The sequence below is a fragment of the Anabrus simplex genome, chromosome 12 (genome assembly GCF_040414725.1).
Source record: "Anabrus simplex isolate iqAnaSimp1 chromosome 12, ASM4041472v1, whole genome shotgun sequence".
In the NCBI taxonomy this organism is placed as follows: Eukaryota; Metazoa; Arthropoda; class Insecta; order Orthoptera; family Tettigoniidae; genus Anabrus; species Anabrus simplex.
The window spans coordinates 89636581-89656684 of record NC_090276.1 but is presented as its reverse complement, the minus strand read 5'-3'; the positions used below and the strand labels follow the sequence as shown (position 1 = coordinate 89656684).

Sequence of the window (20104 nt, the reverse complement as noted above, 5' to 3'; positions counted from 1 at the left end):
CATATAAAAAGTGAGAAAACATCGTAAAAGAACGATCACTTAAAGAATAAGGCAAGAGGGAGTCCTGAAAGAAGAAAGGACTTCATGCTCTAATATCACAGAGCTGGAAGAAAACTAAAGCTCATAAAACTGATCAACAATAACATTTTATTGACCATTGTTGTGATGTGATTCGTGTCTTCTGCTGCCACTCATCTCCTATAGATGAGATTACTGCTGCGTCTTGAATATAACGGCCTGCCTGAATATTGCCGGAAAGTAGCTGGGGAGCTAGATAACTTTGCCCATGCTATACGATTATCCCGTCAACAGCTAGTTTATTACAAAAACACAATTCAGAATTGAAAAAAGGAACATCAAAGTAAGACTTAGTAAAAAACAAATAAATTGGTGCTAAGAGCACTAACCTGCAACATGTTCTACACTGAAACTGTGAGCAAATCACACATTTATAAGAAGGAAGTACATTTAAAGAAAATTAAAATTTTAATTTACATTAGAAGGAGCCTTACACAAAACAAAATATTGTGGCAAAGTGACAGACTTCGCAAAAATGTTAAACAGAATTACAGAGGCTAAGTCATGAGTTAAATTTATGTTACAGTTCATACAAAATGTTTAGAAAGGACTTTCCTCTTCACAAGTTAGAACAGGAGTAAACAATTGGTTATCCTGGTGACATTTAAAACTCATTGGGGAAAAACGCCTTCTCTTGAAATTAAATTAAATTCCTTTACCATGATTAAAAAACAAAGTATTTTTTGGTTTTGTAGGCTGTGAGGAACATGTGATGGTCCCGGTGTTTCACCGAAGACTGCATTGGGTTCCGACCGACTCTGATAGCTGCGAAGCTTGCGTGCAGAGAGAAGATTCACCTTTTTCTTAAGTAGTTTCTTGAAGCGACAGAATGAGTTTGAAACTTCCTCCCCGTAGTGGTGATTCATATAGCAATTGAGGCTTCATGGTGGCGTTACAAACCATGTCAGTATTTTCGGGCTCATAGGCCATGATTGGACATTATAAATTTTCCAGCTAACTCATTCCCTGTTTTGTGTAGGCTTTTGGGCTTATGCCGTGTCAAAAAAATTGTTAAGAAGCCTTTCTCGTGGACAGTCGAGATTTTCTTCTGATAGCGCAGAGCACAGTTCTCTGCAAAATGTAAAGAATTTCACCTTATTTTCTTGACACGGCATAAACCCAAAAGCCTATACAGTATCATGTCTATAAGTAAGGGCCGTGAAAGCATCAATGGCAAAATCATTCCTGGTTGTCAGCGTTTCGCCCCAGTGTGCTAAATTGGACTCATTATTTGGTAAATAGCACATCCACCAAGACGCATGGCTAGTGCATACCGTGGAGGCCACTCTGTAGGCTACTTGGAGCCACCAGCAGTGCCAATGCAGTATGAGAGACTTTGCCTCATTTCCAAAAATTGATGCCTGCCTGGCCATCAGATGACATAGATGCTGATTCCCATAGGGAACCTGAAATATTTGTCCCGATTGAGTAAATTTATAATACCAATATAGTTGGTCCATTATTGGACATTATAAATTTTCCAGCTGATTCATTTGTGCGTGAAATGAGACAGTCTCTCATAGTGCATTGGCACTGCCGGTGGCTCCAAATAGCCTATATAGTGGCCTCCACGGTATGCACTAGCTATGCGTCTTGCTGGATGTGCTGTTTACCAACTGATGAACCCAGTTTAGCACACTGGGGCGGAACGCTGGCAACAAGGAATGAGTTAGCTGGAAAATTTATTATGTTCAATCACGGACCAACTACATTGGTATTATAAATTTACTCATTTGGGACAAATATTTCATTTTCCCTATGGACATCAGCATCAGCATCTATGTCATCATAGGCCGTGGTCTAGGAGCGTGTAAATGTCCCAACGTTTCATCAAAGAGTGGATTCGGCATTATCAGTGTTTCAAAGTCGGTCAGAACCCTTGATAATGCTGAATACAGTCTTCGGTGGAATGTCTGGACCGTGATATGCTCCTAGACCACAGTCTACAAGGCCAAAAATTACCGACACGATTAATAATATACAAGTTCATTTTAACTGATGGCAATCAGTGTTATATCCAGTCTTGTAAATCTTCATTCTTGCTGATGTTTTGAAAATTTAACATGATGAAAGCAGATGCAACTCGTCTGAATCACAGCAGGTGTATCATAGGATGTTCTGAAAAAGAATTTCATGCAAAAATTCGAATGCCCACAAACATTAAGTAATGTACATACATGAATGTTCAGAAACAAAATAAATATATTTTGGCTGGCGCAATTTCTCACTGGCGCATAATACTTCATAGTGTTGAGTTCTCCGGCACAATGGCTAAATGGTTAGCATTCTGGCCTTTGGATCAAGGGGTCTGAGTTCAATTCCTGGACGGGTCAGGAATTTTAACATTAATCGGTTAATTCCGATGGCTTACGGGCTGGGTGTGTGACGTCTGCATCATTAGAATCATCATCATCCTTCTCATAGGCACACAAGTCTCCTCTACGGCATCGACTCGAATGACCTGCACCAGACCTCTTCGGAGGCCACATGCTGTTACTTAATTACTGTTGAGGTATGAAATGGCCCATTGTGTTCAGAGAAGAATGGTGGTCGCTGATCCATTAAACTACCCCACCCCACATGAAATTTGATAGAGAGTGCAGGAGCTATAATAAAACAACCACACATTTGGGAACAATTGAAATACAACTGCAACTTCGGACATGTGCACAAGGTCAGGGAACAAAATATGTGATGGCATACTGTGCTATCTCAGAGTAAAGCATAGCTGATCACTTTGTACAAAGGTCTGTGGCAGGAGAGGTTTGTTACAAGACGTGTTTACCATTTCCTTCCAGGAAGAGGGTGTCAAGGTGTTCGTCATGCTCTACAAGGAAGTAGAGTTTGCCCTGGGGATCAACAGCTACTACAGCAAGCTGCGACTGGCCTGCAGTCACGAGAACATCAAGGTAAGTCTTTATATTATTATTGTGACATTGTATTCTTATCGTGGTCTCTTTTCTAAAAAATTCAAGTGAAATACACTTCTAGTTTTTGTGAAATCAATATCAAGGCTTATATCGGTCATATAAATGTATATTTTATCATTAGGCCATATTTGACCCAAAAATGGTATCAAAGCTTATTTGTAGTCATATTATAACAGTTTATGAGAATAAATTGACAAGACGGTCCACATTTTCAATACAATATATCAAGTAAATGATATTACATAAATCTCAAAGACATCATATTGTGACAAGATCGTAATCTTAATTTTTGTTATTATATGTATTTTAATATTATAATTATTCCTACAACATTGTCTTTATCTGGTATACGTATGTTTTAGTTATCACAAACCCCCCCCCCTCTTCCATGGCACTGCAGCCCTTGAAGGGCCTTGCCCTACCAAGTGACCGCTGCTCAGCCCGAAGGCCTGCAGATTACAAGGTGTCGTGTGGTCAGCACGACAAATCCTCTCGGCAGTTATTCTTGGCTTTCGAGACCGGGGCCACTATCTCACTGTCAGATAACTCCTCAATTCTAATCACGTAGGCTGAGTGGACCTCGAACCAGCCCTCAGGTCCAGGTAAAAATCCCTGATCTGGCCAGGAATTGAACCCGGGGCCTCTGAGTAAGATTCAGGCACACTACCCCTACACCACGGGGCCGGCTTAGTTATCACATAATCTGTTTAATTTTTATTTGGATGAAGATGGCCACTAAATGGCTGAAACTAGTGACAAGTGACTAGTTCAATACAGAACAAAAATGAAATTTATAGCTTATAAATATATTATAATAGTTTTATCTTCTCCAAGCATTGTGTACAGTGATTTTGTTTGTGTTTGGTTATTTTGCCTTTCCTTTCGAGACACACATTTTGTGGTTAAATGAAATTTCAATTTCTGCGAGCAGCAAGTTGTCAAAAAGGAGAGAGTGAAATGTTCAGAATGTGGCCATTTAGCTATTGGTTGCCCCCTGCTGTTGCCTGGTAGTAATTCTGAACAGTCGGTGACTCTCAAGAAGACTGTGGAAGCATTATTTGTGCAGAAACCCCATTTTCAGCAGCCCTGAAGATGGTTTCCCGTGGTTTCTCATTTTCACACCAGACAAATGCTGGGGCTGTACCTTAATTAAGGCCACGGCCGCTTCCTTCCCTCTCTTGGTCTTTCCTATCCCATTGTCGCAGAAAGGGACAGTTTCTTACTTTCTTCTCTCAGAATCCATTAGTCTTCTCTGAAGTGAAGTGAAGTTCAGTTAAATACATTTTCTTAATTTTGCAGTGAAAATTATTCAGTAATTTCGATTTTATTATTGAGCAATCGGTCTGTTGTGGCCAGTAACAGAGAGTTAATATTTTGTAGAATGATGAATTTTGAAGAAGTCCTAAGCAATTTTTTACAACAATTAATTTCTTGAATGTGATATCTTGACTCCAATTTGGCTTTTAGATGAAGGCTTGAAAGTACTGTGTGTTGTAGTATTGTCTCTTAACTGTTGTTAGGTGCTACGCCATCCTGACCACGCCAAGGCTGGAGTGTACCTGTGGGCACACCATGAGAAGATAGTCGTGGTTGATCAGACGTACGCTTTCCTGGGAGGTATCGACCTCTGCTATGGGCGCTGGGATGACTACCAGCACAGGTGGGAATTAGCTGTAGAAGTATGTAATAATGCAATTAAATATAACAGTGACAGATCAAGTGAGATGTAGAAACACAAATGAGGGAGGATATACACATTAGGCACAGTCACAAGACATAAACTTCATATTATCCGTATTGACAGCTAACTCGTATATAATGTACATATTATCCGTATTGACAGCTAACTCGTATATAATGTATTCATTTTCAAAAGTATCCTCCTGTTCAGTACAATATTGTTGTACTTAAAATCTATACATGTTTCAGCCCTATGCTTCGGCTCACCTTCAGTTAAAAAAAAGTATATTAAAATACTAAAACATGATCATACCATTTGGTGACTAAATGCAAATATTAAAATTATGTTGAGAAATGACACCTTAATATGACAAAATAACTGCAAGTAAAATGTGCATGTCTTGAATGCTGAAAGCTGTTCTTCAGTCAAACAGATCAATATATGGTCAAATGAATCATCAAACCACAATTTTAAACACATGCTGATGTGCGAGTCCTTTTGTACTGGATCTTAAAATACCATTAGTATGTGATAAAAAATATGTGGAACATGTTCTGCTGTAGAATGCAACCTTGTAAAAAGGATAGGGTTACAAGTTGGTCAATGAGTACGTGTTGTAGGTAAGTCAAAGAAAGAAACGTAATAGAATATAGAATATTAATGGAAATGAGGAAAAGAGTGTTGTAATAAATAAGAAAATAACACTCCCTCCCCGTTGCCCAGTTTCACAGTGAACCAGTGCAACCTAAGAATTGTTTACTTGGTGAGGTGAGCTGGTGCTACTGGCGCGGAGGGGGAAGGGGGACAGAGGTAAAGGAGAGGACCGTGTAGTGTTGCTTATGAATTCACAAATTAAGGGAGTATGGGCTTCCTGTAATAAATTGATTTTTTCACTTATTTCATTTAAATTATCCTCCAGGTTGTTATATTGTGAATATATATGTATAAATTTGATATAAGAGCAGTAAGCACATAGTTTGCTTCACATAGCTGTTTGTGGGTTCGACTCCACTGTCAGCAGCCTTAAAGATGGTTTTCATACCAGGCTGTATCATAATTGCTTTCTTCTCTCTCCCAGCCCTGTCCTATCCGATCGTCACCGTAAGACCTGTCCAAGTTGGTACGATGTAAAACGAGTAGCAAAATACACAACAGTAGGGTCGGCATTAGAAGAGGGATCATCTGAAAGAGGAAACAAGGATAGGTATTAAAACACAAAAGGACAAGAACAACCTTCACAAAATGTGTTCATTATACTGCATGTGTAAGAGCTCCTGTTACCAATCCCAGTTGTTCGTCAGCCATTTCTTCTCGGGCTCCCGACAAGCAGCTACACTCGTTGAGGGGCCAAGTGAGAGAAATTCAGTCTTGCTGTCTGGAAAATGTGGTATAAGAAGAAATCTGGATAAACGTAGGAAAAAGGAAGACACACTTATTGTCACAGGTTTTTAGGTTCATTAAAACTTAACTTACCCCCTGTGGGTGGTGGATGCAGGCGAAGAATATACCCACGGTATTCCCTGCCTGTCGTAAGAGGGAACTAAATGGGGCGACCAAGGGATGATCAAATTAGAACCATGAGACTACTTGTAATTAGTACCAATCCCAGTTACTTAGGAGTTACATTGGATAGGTCTCTACTTTCAAAAATTATCTGCAGAAAACCACCAAAAAACTAAAATGTTGTAATAACATTCTCCTACGACTGGCTGGAACCTCTTGGGGAGCAGATGGAAATACATTACGGATGACATCTTTGGCCTTGGTCAATTCTGCAGCAGAGTAGTGCTCTGGTGTCTGGCTTAACAGTGTTCACACACAGTAGATTTACACTTCGCCAAACCATGCGGATCTTAACTGGTATACTTCATGCTACACGGATCCAGTGGTTACCGGTACTCAGCAATATAGTTCCTCCACATATCAAGAGAATATCAGACAGAAATGACACGCCTTAAGTCTTGTTAGCCTGCTTGGAAGATTGCCGTGAAGATAACATCCAGCGACTTCAACTCCACCTCTAAATCGTCATCAGAGTGGTCTTTATCCCCACCTCGGGCAAAAGTGGATATTAATAATCCATCCACAAAACTGGCAGGCTTCGATCTGCCACGCTGCATCTGGAGTAGACTAAATCGCATGAGATGTGGAGTAGGTAGAACAGTACACACCTGGGGCTGGTCACTTTCTCCATACTGTGACGGTGGGGAGGTTCGCCAAACAATGAAACATGTAGTGCAGGAATGTCTACTCCGTGCTTTCACTGGAACCATGGAAGACCTCAACTCAGCAACACCCGAAGCAGTGAAGTGGGTGGCGGGTTTGCACATTCCCATTTAGTGAGATGTACATCACTCGCACTCTGTGTGTTTGTATGAAATGTCAGAGTCGATAGGTAGATAGTGTTGTGTTTTCTTTTTGTTCTTTCAAACTTTATTAATTGCTTTAACTGTATAGATAAGATAATTTGCATTTACTTTGTATTTATCTTTCATTGGTTGTGTAAATAATTTATAGGTTGTCATTATTCATCATACGCCAATTAAATAAATTAGTACCACCATGCGGGGAACACCATCTACCACTATGTTAGGTACACAATAGATTTGTGATTAGTAGCGACGGTGTGTGAATCAGGGTGGGTTTTACAGTACCTGGTATTAGTACCACTATATGAATGACATCATGGGTCTGCCTTGCCTATGATTAGATGATTAGTACCCACTATCTGAGGAACACCACGGGATAGTATGAGTCTCACCTGTGTGAGGAACACCATATGTTTGTGTTGCCTGTAGATGGCGGCGCAATGTGAGAAACACTATAGGTCTGTGTTACTTGTGCGCATTACATTACCTGTGAGCAGTACCATAATGTGTGGAATCTGCTACGCTACTTCTGATTAGTACCGCACCATGACAAACACCATGGTTCTACTTTCCTAGAGATAAGTACCAATATGAGGGGCCGATGACCTGGATTTTGAACTCTTTCAGACTACAAGCATCATCGATTCAGTATTGTGCTTTAGAAGCAGTCCCTTGGTCAGTAATACTATTGTTTAACGCTAGTTTCTGGGAATGTGGGACATTGCGGGTCAGATCCACCAATTGTTTTAAATTCATATCCATCCATCCAGTCATTCTTTGTCATCACATTTTGAATTCTGATCAGTGGATGATGTTGGACTTTTAAATTGTCATTACATTTCATCTCATTTCATACCATTAGGGGCCGATGACCTAGATGTTAGGCCCCTTTAAACAACAACAATCATCATCATCATCATCAAAATTTAAATTACAACACAGAGGTAGCGTGGTTTACTATCCACCAAGTTTATTGAACATCTGCAGTATTTACAAGTTCACTTACGTTTGAGTTTTCCACTGGAGACTGTTTTTATTCACAGATGTAATCAAAATACAGGCCTGTGGCATGTCAAACTTGGTGCTCTTGACTTCCACAATGCATCGTTGTTCCAGAACAGTTCTCTTCTAAACTCACCAGCCTCAAACCTATCTAGAGATTCACTCTTCGCTGAATGACACTGACAGGCTCACATTTCTCTCATAACTGCATTCATTCAGTTGTGACAGAATCACTGAAGACTGACTGCTGTTTGCCAGACGCCCAGAAAATTCCCATAGTTTCCATTCCATATCATTCTGGACACTTGCTTCCTTATTGCTAGCGTCAGCAATCTGCTCGCTGCTGGATTGCCGCCCTCCCCCACTGCAATCTTAGCCTTCATTGTATTATTATTATTATTATTATTATTATTATTATTATTATTATTATTATTGGTTATGAACACCTGATGTTTGTTCTAGGTTGACAGACCTGGGCAGTGTATCACCAATGATGACCTTCCTGCCGTACCGCAAGAAGCAAACGTCAAGCCGACCACTGGGCGACTCTAGTCATCCTCAGTCGCTGCTCCACCTGGCATATGTTACCAATCTGGTTGGTGTTGGTGCTCTTGGAGGTTCACAGACCAGCGTTCTGTGAGTATCCAAGTGTCGTGTACCTGTAAGCTATGGTGTGTTCAAACTCCACTGTCGGCAGCCCTAGAGATGGTTTTGCATGCTTTCTCATTTTCTCCCTAACCTTAAATAGGCCATGGCCTTTGTTTTGAGTTCTGACCGTTCCCAACAGACAGTCTACTAACACACTGCTATAGAATAGAGTGCTCAGCCTAGAGGCTGGTTTGGACCTCAGCAGCTCTGCCATGAGCTGTCACAGGTGGTCCATGTGCCACTGAAGAGGCAATAAAATAAATTATACTAGCTAATTTTTGTATGGCAAAAGTCATTTATCGCACTTTATTAACCCCCCTCCCCCTGCATGGTGCTAGAGCTGTGATGGGCCTTAGCCCGAAGGCCTGCAGATTATGAGGTGACACATGGTCAGTGCGACGAATCCTGACGGCCATTATTCTTGGCTTTCTAGACCGAGGTCACCGTCTCACCGTCAGATAACTCCTCAATTGAAATCACTAGCTTTCAGAAGTTTAACCTAAAGAAGTACAAAATATGCAGTCAAATATGCCCTAAACCTAGCTAATTATGACCTTAAAAACTATAAAATATGACTTGTGAATTTTAGGGATAGGTACAAAGTAGTAGAGTATTACTAACATTAAACAGGTGATCAGCGATACTACACGAGACACAATTATGTAAACTGACAGAGAGCTACAGTACATTAGAAGTTTCAACATTCATTCAGTATCATAGCCTGGGTGCAGTTCTCGCACAGTTTTCCTAAAAAAATATAATAATAATAATAAAGAACCAAAAAACAAGGTCATTAGCATGTTGTCATTGATGCTTTCACAGCCCATAATTAGAGACATAATATAGGAATTTTGGGCTTATGGTTTATGGTATCTGTCAGCATAAATTAGAAGACACTGCCTAACAGGAAATTCATTGTGCTCATTATCCTATGTACCTCTTAATCTTCTTCTCTGCCAACATTGCACATCACGACCATGTGCATTCTCAGGCTTTCGAAAAGAAATCTCCTTTAGAGGTCGCTCAGTATCTGTTTGTTCTGGGAGAAGCTCCTTTCTACGTCACATGGCATCACAGGAGTATATTTAAACATAGTCAGTTCACTGCTGTTTAGCTGGAGGTCGTCTTCGGCTAAACCAGATCCACTACCCTCTAAAATGGCACTAATTCTGCACATTGTTGCATATCCGTCATTTGCATTCACTACCTTACGAGGGCTATGCCAAAAGTTTTTAGCAGAGTGTGAGAAAAGATTTTTATTTGCGAAACAACAATTACAACTTTTTAAAATACTCTCCATTAGCACGTATACATTTTTCCATTCTCTGAAACCACTTAGAAAACGTTTCAGTCATACGATTATGCTTCTTTCGGGATGTCACTTAGTGCACTCTCGTAATAGCCTCTTCATCTGATGAAACCGCTGCCCACGTATTCTTTCCTTGGTCTTAGGGAACAGAAAGAAGTCACATGGAGCCAGGTCAGGTGAATAGGGGGGATGAGGTAACACTCGCACTTTTTCCCTTTCCAAAAAGGCCATTGTTCTGGCAGCCCTGTGTGCAGATGCATTGTCGTGATGCAGCAGAAGGTGCCCACTCTTGGACTTTGGGTGCTGTAACCTCCAAGTCACGAGGACTTTGGGAAGACAGTCATTCACATACCATTCAGCATTGACTGTACGACGTGTGTCCAAGGCCACAGAGATGAGATGGCCCATTTTCGTAAAAAAAAGTTGCCACCATCTTCTTTCCGGAGCTCCGACTTTGTCGAACTTTTGTGGGTGGTTCCTCCCCTGGAAAGCACCACACAGAAGACTGTCTCTTTGTTTCAGTGTCATAATTGTGGACCCATGTTTCATCACCTGTGACGATATTGTAGGTGTTTTTGGAGTGCCCTCCATTGAATTTTTCTAGCATGAAATGACACCAGTCCACTCTCTCCTCCTCCTTTTGGCATTCTGTCAGGGAATGTGGCACCTAACGGGTACATCTCTTGGTAAGGCCTAAATAATCGTGAACGATGGTCTGCGCTGCTCTTGACCCAATATTTAAGGTCCCTTCAATGTCACAAAATGTAAGATGTGGATCTGCTTTGATCATTTCCCTCACAGCATCAATGTTTTCTTGAGTCACAGCTGTTGCTGGGCGACCGGGACGAGGTTCATCTTCATTTGACTGCCAACCCCTTGAAAACTCGCGAAACCAATTTCCAACTGTGGCTCTAGATGGAGCAGCCTCACCAAAAACGTGCAGCAAAGAAGAATGGCATTCTTCGGCCTTTTTGTAATCGTAAAAAATCATTGCTCGAAAATAGCAGCGCGACGGATCCATCTTGCACCGTGTCTGACTCAGCGCTGCGTATGCTTTTTTCCCTCGCTGTGGAGGAACTACCGCTAGGAGGGGTTGCGTGCGCATGTTCCAGGGTCAAAAAACATTGCTCTTTCAAATGAAAATAATCCCATTGTCCTCAGAATTACGGTTTACGCGCTGCTAAAAACTTTTGGCATAACCTTCATACTGAGTTTGTTCTTCACTGTAACTGATACACTACCTCTTACTTGTTCTACTTTACTGTCCTTTATTGTCCTTTACTATTCCCAAACTGTCATATACTGTACTTCTAAACCAGCAGTTTCTAGATGAGAGATAGTTTTCAACAGATCTCTATAATTTGAAGGAGTATTGGACACAGAGAAAACTCCACACGAAGAGAAAGAAATGAAGTTGTAGCGTGATCCTTAGTGGTCCATTCGCTTGTAAAAAAAAAATTCTCCCTACAAGTCATTGGAAAACAGTTCCTATGCCATTTTTATTGACAGTGTCTCACTACTGTCAAAAGCAGAAACAATTTCTCGCGGTGTTCACTGTAGTACTCCAGTGCATTAAGCCACGTTCCCCATCAGGTGAGCACTAGCTGAAGAGGAAGAGGAAGCGAAGGCACATGGTCATTGAATTTTGGCACCCTCAATGGAGCCTTCACAAATATTTTCTTAACATTTTATATTAGCCGGTCAACATCAGGAAAATTCTGCCATATTTCTTCAGCAACTCTGCAACCCGTGAGCAAGACGCATTAAATTGACCAATTTTGGGTAGTGTACTGTTTTCACCATGTACGCTGCAGCATTGGTTACTAACAATATTCATTCTCGCTTGACTTCACCATCCCACAAAAGCTTCATGACATTGTCAAGAAGTACTGTAGTTGTCAAATAGTTAGCTGCATCTAGAACCTCTAAATGAAGTAAAAATACATCGAGAGGACGATCCACGAGAAGTGTGCCAATTATTCGCAATGTACCTCCCACAAACATTCGTAGCAGCGTTCTCCCCAGACATTTTCGTCAGGTGGGTGGGAAATACTACAGATGATATAGATGTAGATTTCTATAGGGAACCTAAAAAATTTGTCCCGAATGAGTAAATTTATAATACCACGATATGCACTAGGCATGTGTCTTGGTAGGTTTGCTGTTTACCAACTTAGCACACTGGGGCAAAACGCTGGCAACCAGGAATGAGTTAACTGGAAAATTTATATAATGTCCAGTAACAGACCAACAAAATTGCGAAATACTGCCGTACGTAAAAAATGAATATGATAAAATTTCAATTTAATCTCCTCAGGGCACTAACAATAATATCAGACACGTAAACATTAACTGCAAAATTGAACTATTTTAGTGTTATCACGAACAAGACATAACAGAGTATTTGGAACTTCTAGTGTTCTATTGTTTATTTATTTATTTATTTATTTATTTATTCCTGACTTACATTTGTGGAGAAGTTGGGGTTCACGGCCCTCTCTTACACTCAACCACTATAAACAACATTTAAAAATGTAAACATAAAAGGACATGTTTATAATCATGAAACACTGGGGCTTAACACTCGGTTGCTGTGGAATGCCATACGGGTTTGTGACGTCGTGCGAAATCAAATTCTTTTATGCGATTCCATGCTAATCCAGACACCGCTTGTGCACAACACTGTGATAAACAAGCTAAATATTGCAACACTGATGTAACTGATGCAGTAATACTGGCAATAATTAACATTTTTCATTTAAATAAACAGTTTTACAGTATTTGTTTTAATTTGGAGCACCCAATGACTCAGATGTGTCATGTCATTATGTAACTAGCGCATATCTAGGTTATGTTAGCCAGATGGTCTCTAAAAACAACAGGGCGGTGCTAGGGAGAACACTGCATAGTTTCATCAACGGATACCCTGATGGTATTGTTGCTTATATAAATTCTAATTTTCGAAGAGCATCTTCATAACAGTAGGGCAAATATCTTTTTTTTCAATGTTGCCAATTACATTGTGTATTTAAGAATTTTTTGAAGTGCTCATTGTTTCCTTTATTAAGCGAAATATTGGTAGATACAAACTCACATTTTCACCATAGTACCTTTGAATATAACTACACTGTACAACAAATGACCAGAAACAAGAATATTTCCTTTAAAAAAAAAAAACATTCCAATAAATAAGCCAGGTAAAGAAAACTCAGATGTAAGCAAATATAGACTACGCAGCTTATTAAATATAATGATGAAGGTGCTAGAGAAACTGTTTATAAACCAATTAATGCATCACTTAAACTCGAATAATATGCTACATGACAGCCAGTTTGGGTTCAGACCTTTGTCCAACACAGTAGACAGTTAATGGCTGTCAAGAACTACATAGAGGAGTTGCAGACTTCTTTAGGTTCAAAATAACAGAAGACCCTACATATGTGTGTGGTGGAACAAACCATCAGACAGTTCACCATATTCTTTGGGAGTGTAAATTACTTAACTCTGAGAAAGGTGAGCTTTGTAGAAGTGTTATGAACTCAGTTAGCCACTGGCCAGTGGAAAAATATGAACTCGTGGACAAACAACTGAAAGAATTTTCTAAATTTGTAAACAAAATAGTTTTTGACATTTTACAACGAGCAAGTAGTTAATATTGGCAAAAGACATATGTAATTAATTGTTTATAGGGTATTAATTAGTACTGTCATTATGTATAAGAAGCATGTAGTATTATTTTCTGTAATAGAACAAGCTGTTAATAAATTATTAAAAGAACAAAAACAACATACATACATGACAAGTGTGAGATATGTCTCTAACCTACGGTACTATGACCATGTAACTCTTTCATATAACCACCTATCTTGGCCCCGACTAGAAATCTGTCGCACTGTTCATACACTATGCCATCTCCATAAAATCATTCTTCACAGCCATTTTACCTTACTTCACATTTCAAATACCTGTCTTCTTATCACAGTCTTAACACCAGATCTACTAATAATTCCATCCTTGCTTTACCTACCCATATATCTGCCATCTACGATAAATCATTCGCAGTAATTACCTGTCCGGAGTGGAACCTCCTTCTCGAAAGTATCAGAGGGTTAAGCACTATTCACACTTTCAAGGAAGCTCTGTGGAGATATTTTATGCACCAGTGAGGTTCATCTGTAAACTTGATGCTGCTACTTGGAACCATTCTGTTGTCACTGATGTTCTGGTAGAAGATTAGTCTAAAATTCTTACCCGATCTGTTTTCCAAATGTTATTAAATTTTATGTACTACCTCTTTTTACATGTAGGATATTGGTTTTAAGAATTTATCCTTTTATTATACCTTATTTGATCTTCATTTAACCTTATCACTCATCATTCTTGTATTACTATTAACTTAATTAGTATTAAATCTATTATTGTAAAGTGATACAATGTAATACATGTATATTTCAGTGCCTAGTTAAACGGAAGAGAAGGCCCGAAGGCCTTAATCTTGCCAGGTAAAATAAAACATTACTAACTAACTAACTAACTAACTAACTAACTAACAAACTAATAAGGACACATTCCTCTGTGTTTGTGTGTCTGTCTCGTCTGCCAGTTCTATTCCAGGGCCTCCTGTTGGAAATTCAAGGCAAAAGTTGCTGGGTTCATGCGACTCAATGTCCATGTTGTGCTCCTATAGCCCATCAGAGCCACCAGACGGGGCCCGCATCCCGGACCCTCCCCCTCTGCCCAAGCTGCAGTTCTCCCCCACCGGCCAGCCGGAACCAACAGAAATGCCGGAGGAGAATGCCAAGTGCAACACTCCGGAGATGGAGAGGAAGAACATCATGGACAAAGTAAGAGAGAAGACGGAAACTGCCCGCTCCAGAGGCCGCGAGTGGTTGCAGTGGTTTACACACGAAGCGGACGACGAGGCGTCGGCAAACTCGGAGAAGAAACCTGAAATACAAGTCAACCATGTTGAGAACATGTAAGTAGCTGTTTAATTTTTTCAGTGTTGTATTTTGTAATTTTTTCATTTTTTCACTTCCTGAAGGACCTAATTTCCCCTTAATATTCTGGATTATCTTCATTACACTCCCGAACTTTAGTCTTCTGTTCATTGATCTTTGTGTCACGTAAGAACTAAGGCATTAAATCTGCTCCCGACACTCTTAAGGATCTCAGTGGATACTACAGAAAGACAAGAGTCGGCCACTTTCCATCTCAACAGCAAGATGACAGACTGTAGACCATATCCCCGCTGAATATCTACTGTGCACATACCACTGATTACAAGCACGTCTTTAATTCAGAGGCTAAATTTACTCAGTCTGCGGCTTGCTGCTGTATTATATATTGTTAATTATTGTAAATGTCTCATTGAACATCATTTAAGAATACGTAAATGTGACTCTTGTGTACTATTCAGACAATGGAAGATGTGGGTCATCTCTTAACCCAGAGAAATTAAAATAATTTTGTGTTGCTTTTATTAGCAGTGCAATGAACATTGAACATCACACATCTGACAAAGGTCATGTTACGAGTATTAAATTGGATGTTGACTAGGAAGCTGGAAGAAGACAAATTGGACTCGGGAAAGGTGTTGTCAATGGGGTTATAAGAACAATGGGAGAGAAGCAGGAGCATCAACATGTGAAACAAATAAAAGCAAAGTTGGAATGGCAAAGCAAATGAGCTTTGTGTTGGTAGTTTGAAGGGGTGGACTATCAAGGAAAGTAAAGTACAGAGAAGGATAAACCCATATCCCATGACACAACGATCCCGAAGGGTCTTGGCCTACCAAGCGAGTGCTGCTCATCTTGTAGGCCTGCAGATTACAAGGTGTCGTGTGGTCAGCACGACAAATTCTCTCGGCCGCTATTCCTGGCTTTCTAGATCGGGGCCGCTATCTCACTGTTGGATAGCTCCTAAATTGTAATCAAGTAGGCTGAGTGAATCTCGAACCAGCCCTCGGATACCTGCGGTCTCCGGGTAAGAGGCCCCTATACTGTGGGGCTGGCAAAGTGAAATGTTCTAACTCACATAGGCAAAGAGAGGACTGTGGACCTGCATAGGACATAGGAACTGTTGAGGGAAGGAGGGAACATCTCCTGATATCTGACCTGTCCACACTCCCTACAAACAAAGTGCAGTCAACTCTTTCACAGGAGTAGTTCAATACAGATTGAGAATTCGTCATGGAAGGGAGTAAACCGCTATTATCACCCTAAAGTTACCATACTTCATGTGTAACCAGTTTCATCGTTGTTAGATAAGTGCATCTCTTTGGACATAACTACTGGGTGAGTTGGCAGTGCGGTTAGGGGCACGCAGCTGTGAGCTTGCATCCGGGATATAATGGGTTCAAATCCCACTGTCGGCAGCCCTGAAGATAGTTTCCCGTGGTTTCCCATTTTCACACCAGGCAAATGCTGCGGCTGTACCTTAAATAAGGTCACAGCCGCTTCCTTCCCATTCCTAGGCCTTTGCTATCCCATCATTGCCATAAGACCTATCTGTGTTGGTGCGACGTAAAGCAAATAGCTTTGACATCGAAATGCTCAACCTCCTGTCAGTTGATATTGAGAAGACATCTGATAAAAGAAGAAATGATATAATTGGTGTACCTTAGTCAATACAAGTGTGTTTTAAATGAGAAATTGAGAAAATTCACAGAGTTACAGTGTGGCTAGAGAGAGAATCTGGAACTGCCTAGAAGGTATAGCTGTGCCAAACTTCCTGATCAATAAAATAAAGATGCTCTATCAAAAGTGCTTAAGCTGTGTCCAAGTAGGGGATGAAAGATCAGATTGGTTTGAAACCAAAAGAGGAGTCCAGCAGGGAAGTGCTTTGTCACCACTCCTGTTCATCATTGTTACGGATCGGATCATAAAGTCCATCAAAGAACATTCAAAGAGCCAAACACATGAATATTTGCAGATGTTCTGATGTGGGGAGAAATTGAAGCAGAAGTACAGGAGGAACCACATCTTTGGAATGGCAAGTTTAAAGAATATTGACTAAACATCAGTAAAACTGCTGAAATGACTATCAACAGTAAAGGCACATGTTCAAACATTTTCCTAGAGGGAACTCTATTGCAGTCTGCTTTTAATTTCAAATACCTGGGAAGTATCATTTCAAAAGATAACACAGGACTCTGAAAGCTTTTTGATTTTATTTTCAAGTGAGAAATCTATTCTCGGATGATAGAATATCTGAGAAAGCAAAATTGACCATGTTTTATACCTTCTTCATTCCAGTTATCACATATGGACTCGAAACATATACCCTACATAACAAGGCAAGTAGTAAAATCCAGTCAACAGAAATGAAATTCATCAGAACAATGATCCAAAAATGAGGAAGGACAAGATTAGAAATGAAACAAACAGGAAGGAGGTTGGCATCAAAATACCTGTTACTGAGCTTTTAGGAAGACTCAGGCTACAATGGTATGGACATGTTACGAGGAGGGACTGAACAAGAACAGCAAGGAATTACTTTGTCAGAGAAGTGAAAGGGGAGAAGCCAGTTGGGAGGTCAAGATAGAGTGAAATCAGAGGTCAGGAATGCCAAGTGGGAGGACATAGAGGAACAGAAACTATACTTTGACAGGAAGAAGTGGCAAGCGCTTGTACACTACATTTGAGAAACTGGAGCCGGAAAAATGATGGAAGATGATGACGATGATGATATGTTGTGGCCCCAATATGAGATTCTTATATTGTAAGACAACTATTCAAGTATTTCTATATTAATATTGAACATGATATGTTCCTTTTTTGATTTGCAGAATTTTATTTAAATAGTTATTAATCAATTTTTCCCCTCTTTGTTGTTAAAAATTATTTGATTTCATTTTAGATTTGTTTTTTCAGTTTTATCTGGAGTAGCTGTTAATTCACAGCTGTAACTGATAAAATTAAGGCACTATTCAAAAGCAAGATTGTAGTTGATATCATGAACATAGCTACAGAATCTCCAGATTTGCATGAAAGTGATATTCCATTAGTAAAATCCCACCTGCATTGGCCTGGATTTGAAACACAGCTACTCCATTGAGAAGCCAGCAAGAATGTCACTCTACTTACAAGCTCGTCCCTAAGTGCAGTATTCTTTATCTTGACTGGGGTTGTAATAACTGCAGTCCAAAAAAAGTAATGTTTCTGTTGCTCTTGAATAAAGTTAACAGTTACTCGACCAGTCAGTACTATTTGTTATATTGCTGTCTTTAAAGTCTTCTACAGTGTGATTCCTTAGATGAGCATCATATAATACCGGTAGTAGAAGTAATAATATAATAATAAATTGTAACTTAACATTAACACTGATGAAACTTCAACATTTTCTGTGACACTGTATAATATTTTCAAAATTATTAAAAGTCTTTAAAAACCAATTTGATATAGAACATTCAAGGCCTTCATGTCTCTTCAATATCCTAGTCTAAAACATTGCACACAGTTATAAATCTTTGATGTCTAAGTTTAAAACATCCATTTAGAAATTTAAATATTAAATAAGAAAGAGTAAAATGTCAACCAAATACTGGAGGGCATCTGCAGTACTGTAAACTCTTTAACATTGACACAGGAAATTACTTATTGGCTTATGATCAAAATGTGTGATTGAAGTGAATTCAAATATGTTTACTGGCCAGAATATTGGCGTTTCAAAAATAAATTAATTGTATGTCTACCCCTTGATCCCGTTTCTTGATGTGGGGTCAGGGATGAGGTGGAATGAATTGAAGCGGTGCACCGAATAGGGGTCTATCCACAAAAAACTGCATTATGAGTAAATTGCGAAAAACGTAGTTAAACCAAATTTAGGTAAAAATTGTGCCATTATGTGCAGATTGATAACTAGTATGTTGATTGAGACAATTAGACAGACCACCAACTATGTTCAAAAGAAATTATTTATAACAAAAGGAAAAAAAAATGTGGAAGAGGGATCTAAGTGGCTCACTTATTTTTACCCAAAGAAGTACCGTTTATTGAGAACCAACCGATAGTTGCTCATACGGGCTGATTTAGATGTCATAGTGGATAGATACTCTAACGTGGACTATTTTATGTACAAAAATCTTTTTATTTCTCCTCCTTTCATAAAAAAAGGTCACAATATATCAAAAACATTGACCGCGTTCATGGTTGCATAAGTTTATTTAGAGCTAAAAACAACAAAAACACAAAGAATAATAGAAAAAAATTAAAATAAACACAGAATATAATGCCCAAAGAGGGTGTAAAATAGCAATCGCTAAATCATTAGACACAGTTCACATTTACAAAGACAAAATACCTTCATAGTAACTTCTATGTTCTGGCAAGATATACTGCAGCATGTCAGTCAAGTCTTTCTTCTTTTCCTCTCTGAGGGGTAAGGGCATGTGATATACGCCTTAGGTAGTTCCTCGGGTATAATGAGGGCTTTCGTGATCGCATTCCTTTTTTTTCAGTGAAACTAAGTGGTGCGAATTCCACGGCTCGAACATATTGTGAGTTTTACGCACACGTATGGCACACGTATGGAATTACAGTCATCTGCACTTAGCTGAAGCCACATTACTGTAGTGATTTTGAGGTGTGGGTCTCTCTTTATCCCTTTTTTTAACGTGTCCAAAATCAAAAAAGTCATCTCTGCTCATCATTGTCACTTCAAAGGGATTTGATGGTCTCACAGTGGCAAATATTTCCAATAGTTGAGTTGGAATTTGCACTGAACTCAAACGAAGTTTCCGTTCCAAGAGGGCAAAGTCCCTGTCGCATGGTAGAAATGAATGTCCCGATACAAGGAATTTTTGTTCAGCTGTAGTAAAATAGCCCAGTCGAATTAAGTAGACCAGTAGAGACACAATCCACCAGTTGTTGTTCTGTCCAACACATCTGTCGGACCAAAGGATTAATTTCCTTTTGGTATGAGGGGCAAGAATGGAGAAGTGAGACCTCACATATTTTAAGAGGCAGGATGCAACTTCGTTAGAACCTCTTTTTCCAATGGTCTCATTCCATACGAACATATTCGCTCCACCTGTGCCTGCATTATGGACAGCCATGTTGTAGCACGAATGCTGGCGTTGATAGAA

At 39.6% G+C, this 20104-nt stretch overlaps 1 protein-coding gene across 3 annotated transcripts in view; it reads left to right on the top strand.

The window, feature by feature from the left end:
- The window catches only part of Pld (Phospholipase D), a 229745-nt gene that overhangs the window by 109794 nt on the left and 99847 nt on the right, over window positions 1-20104 (top strand). For 2 of the 3 annotated variants that reach the window (XM_067156356.2, XM_067156357.2), the window contains exons 10-13: window positions 2877-2987; window positions 4529-4668; window positions 8523-8696; window positions 14621-14995. In XM_067156356.2, the coding sequence (XP_067012457.2) occupies window positions 2877-2987; window positions 4529-4668; window positions 8523-8696; window positions 14621-14995 (800 nt within the window). The remainder of the gene's footprint in view (window positions 1-2876; window positions 2988-4528; window positions 4669-8522; window positions 8697-14620; window positions 14996-20104) is intronic. The other variant, XM_068229897.1, reaches the window with a different exon arrangement.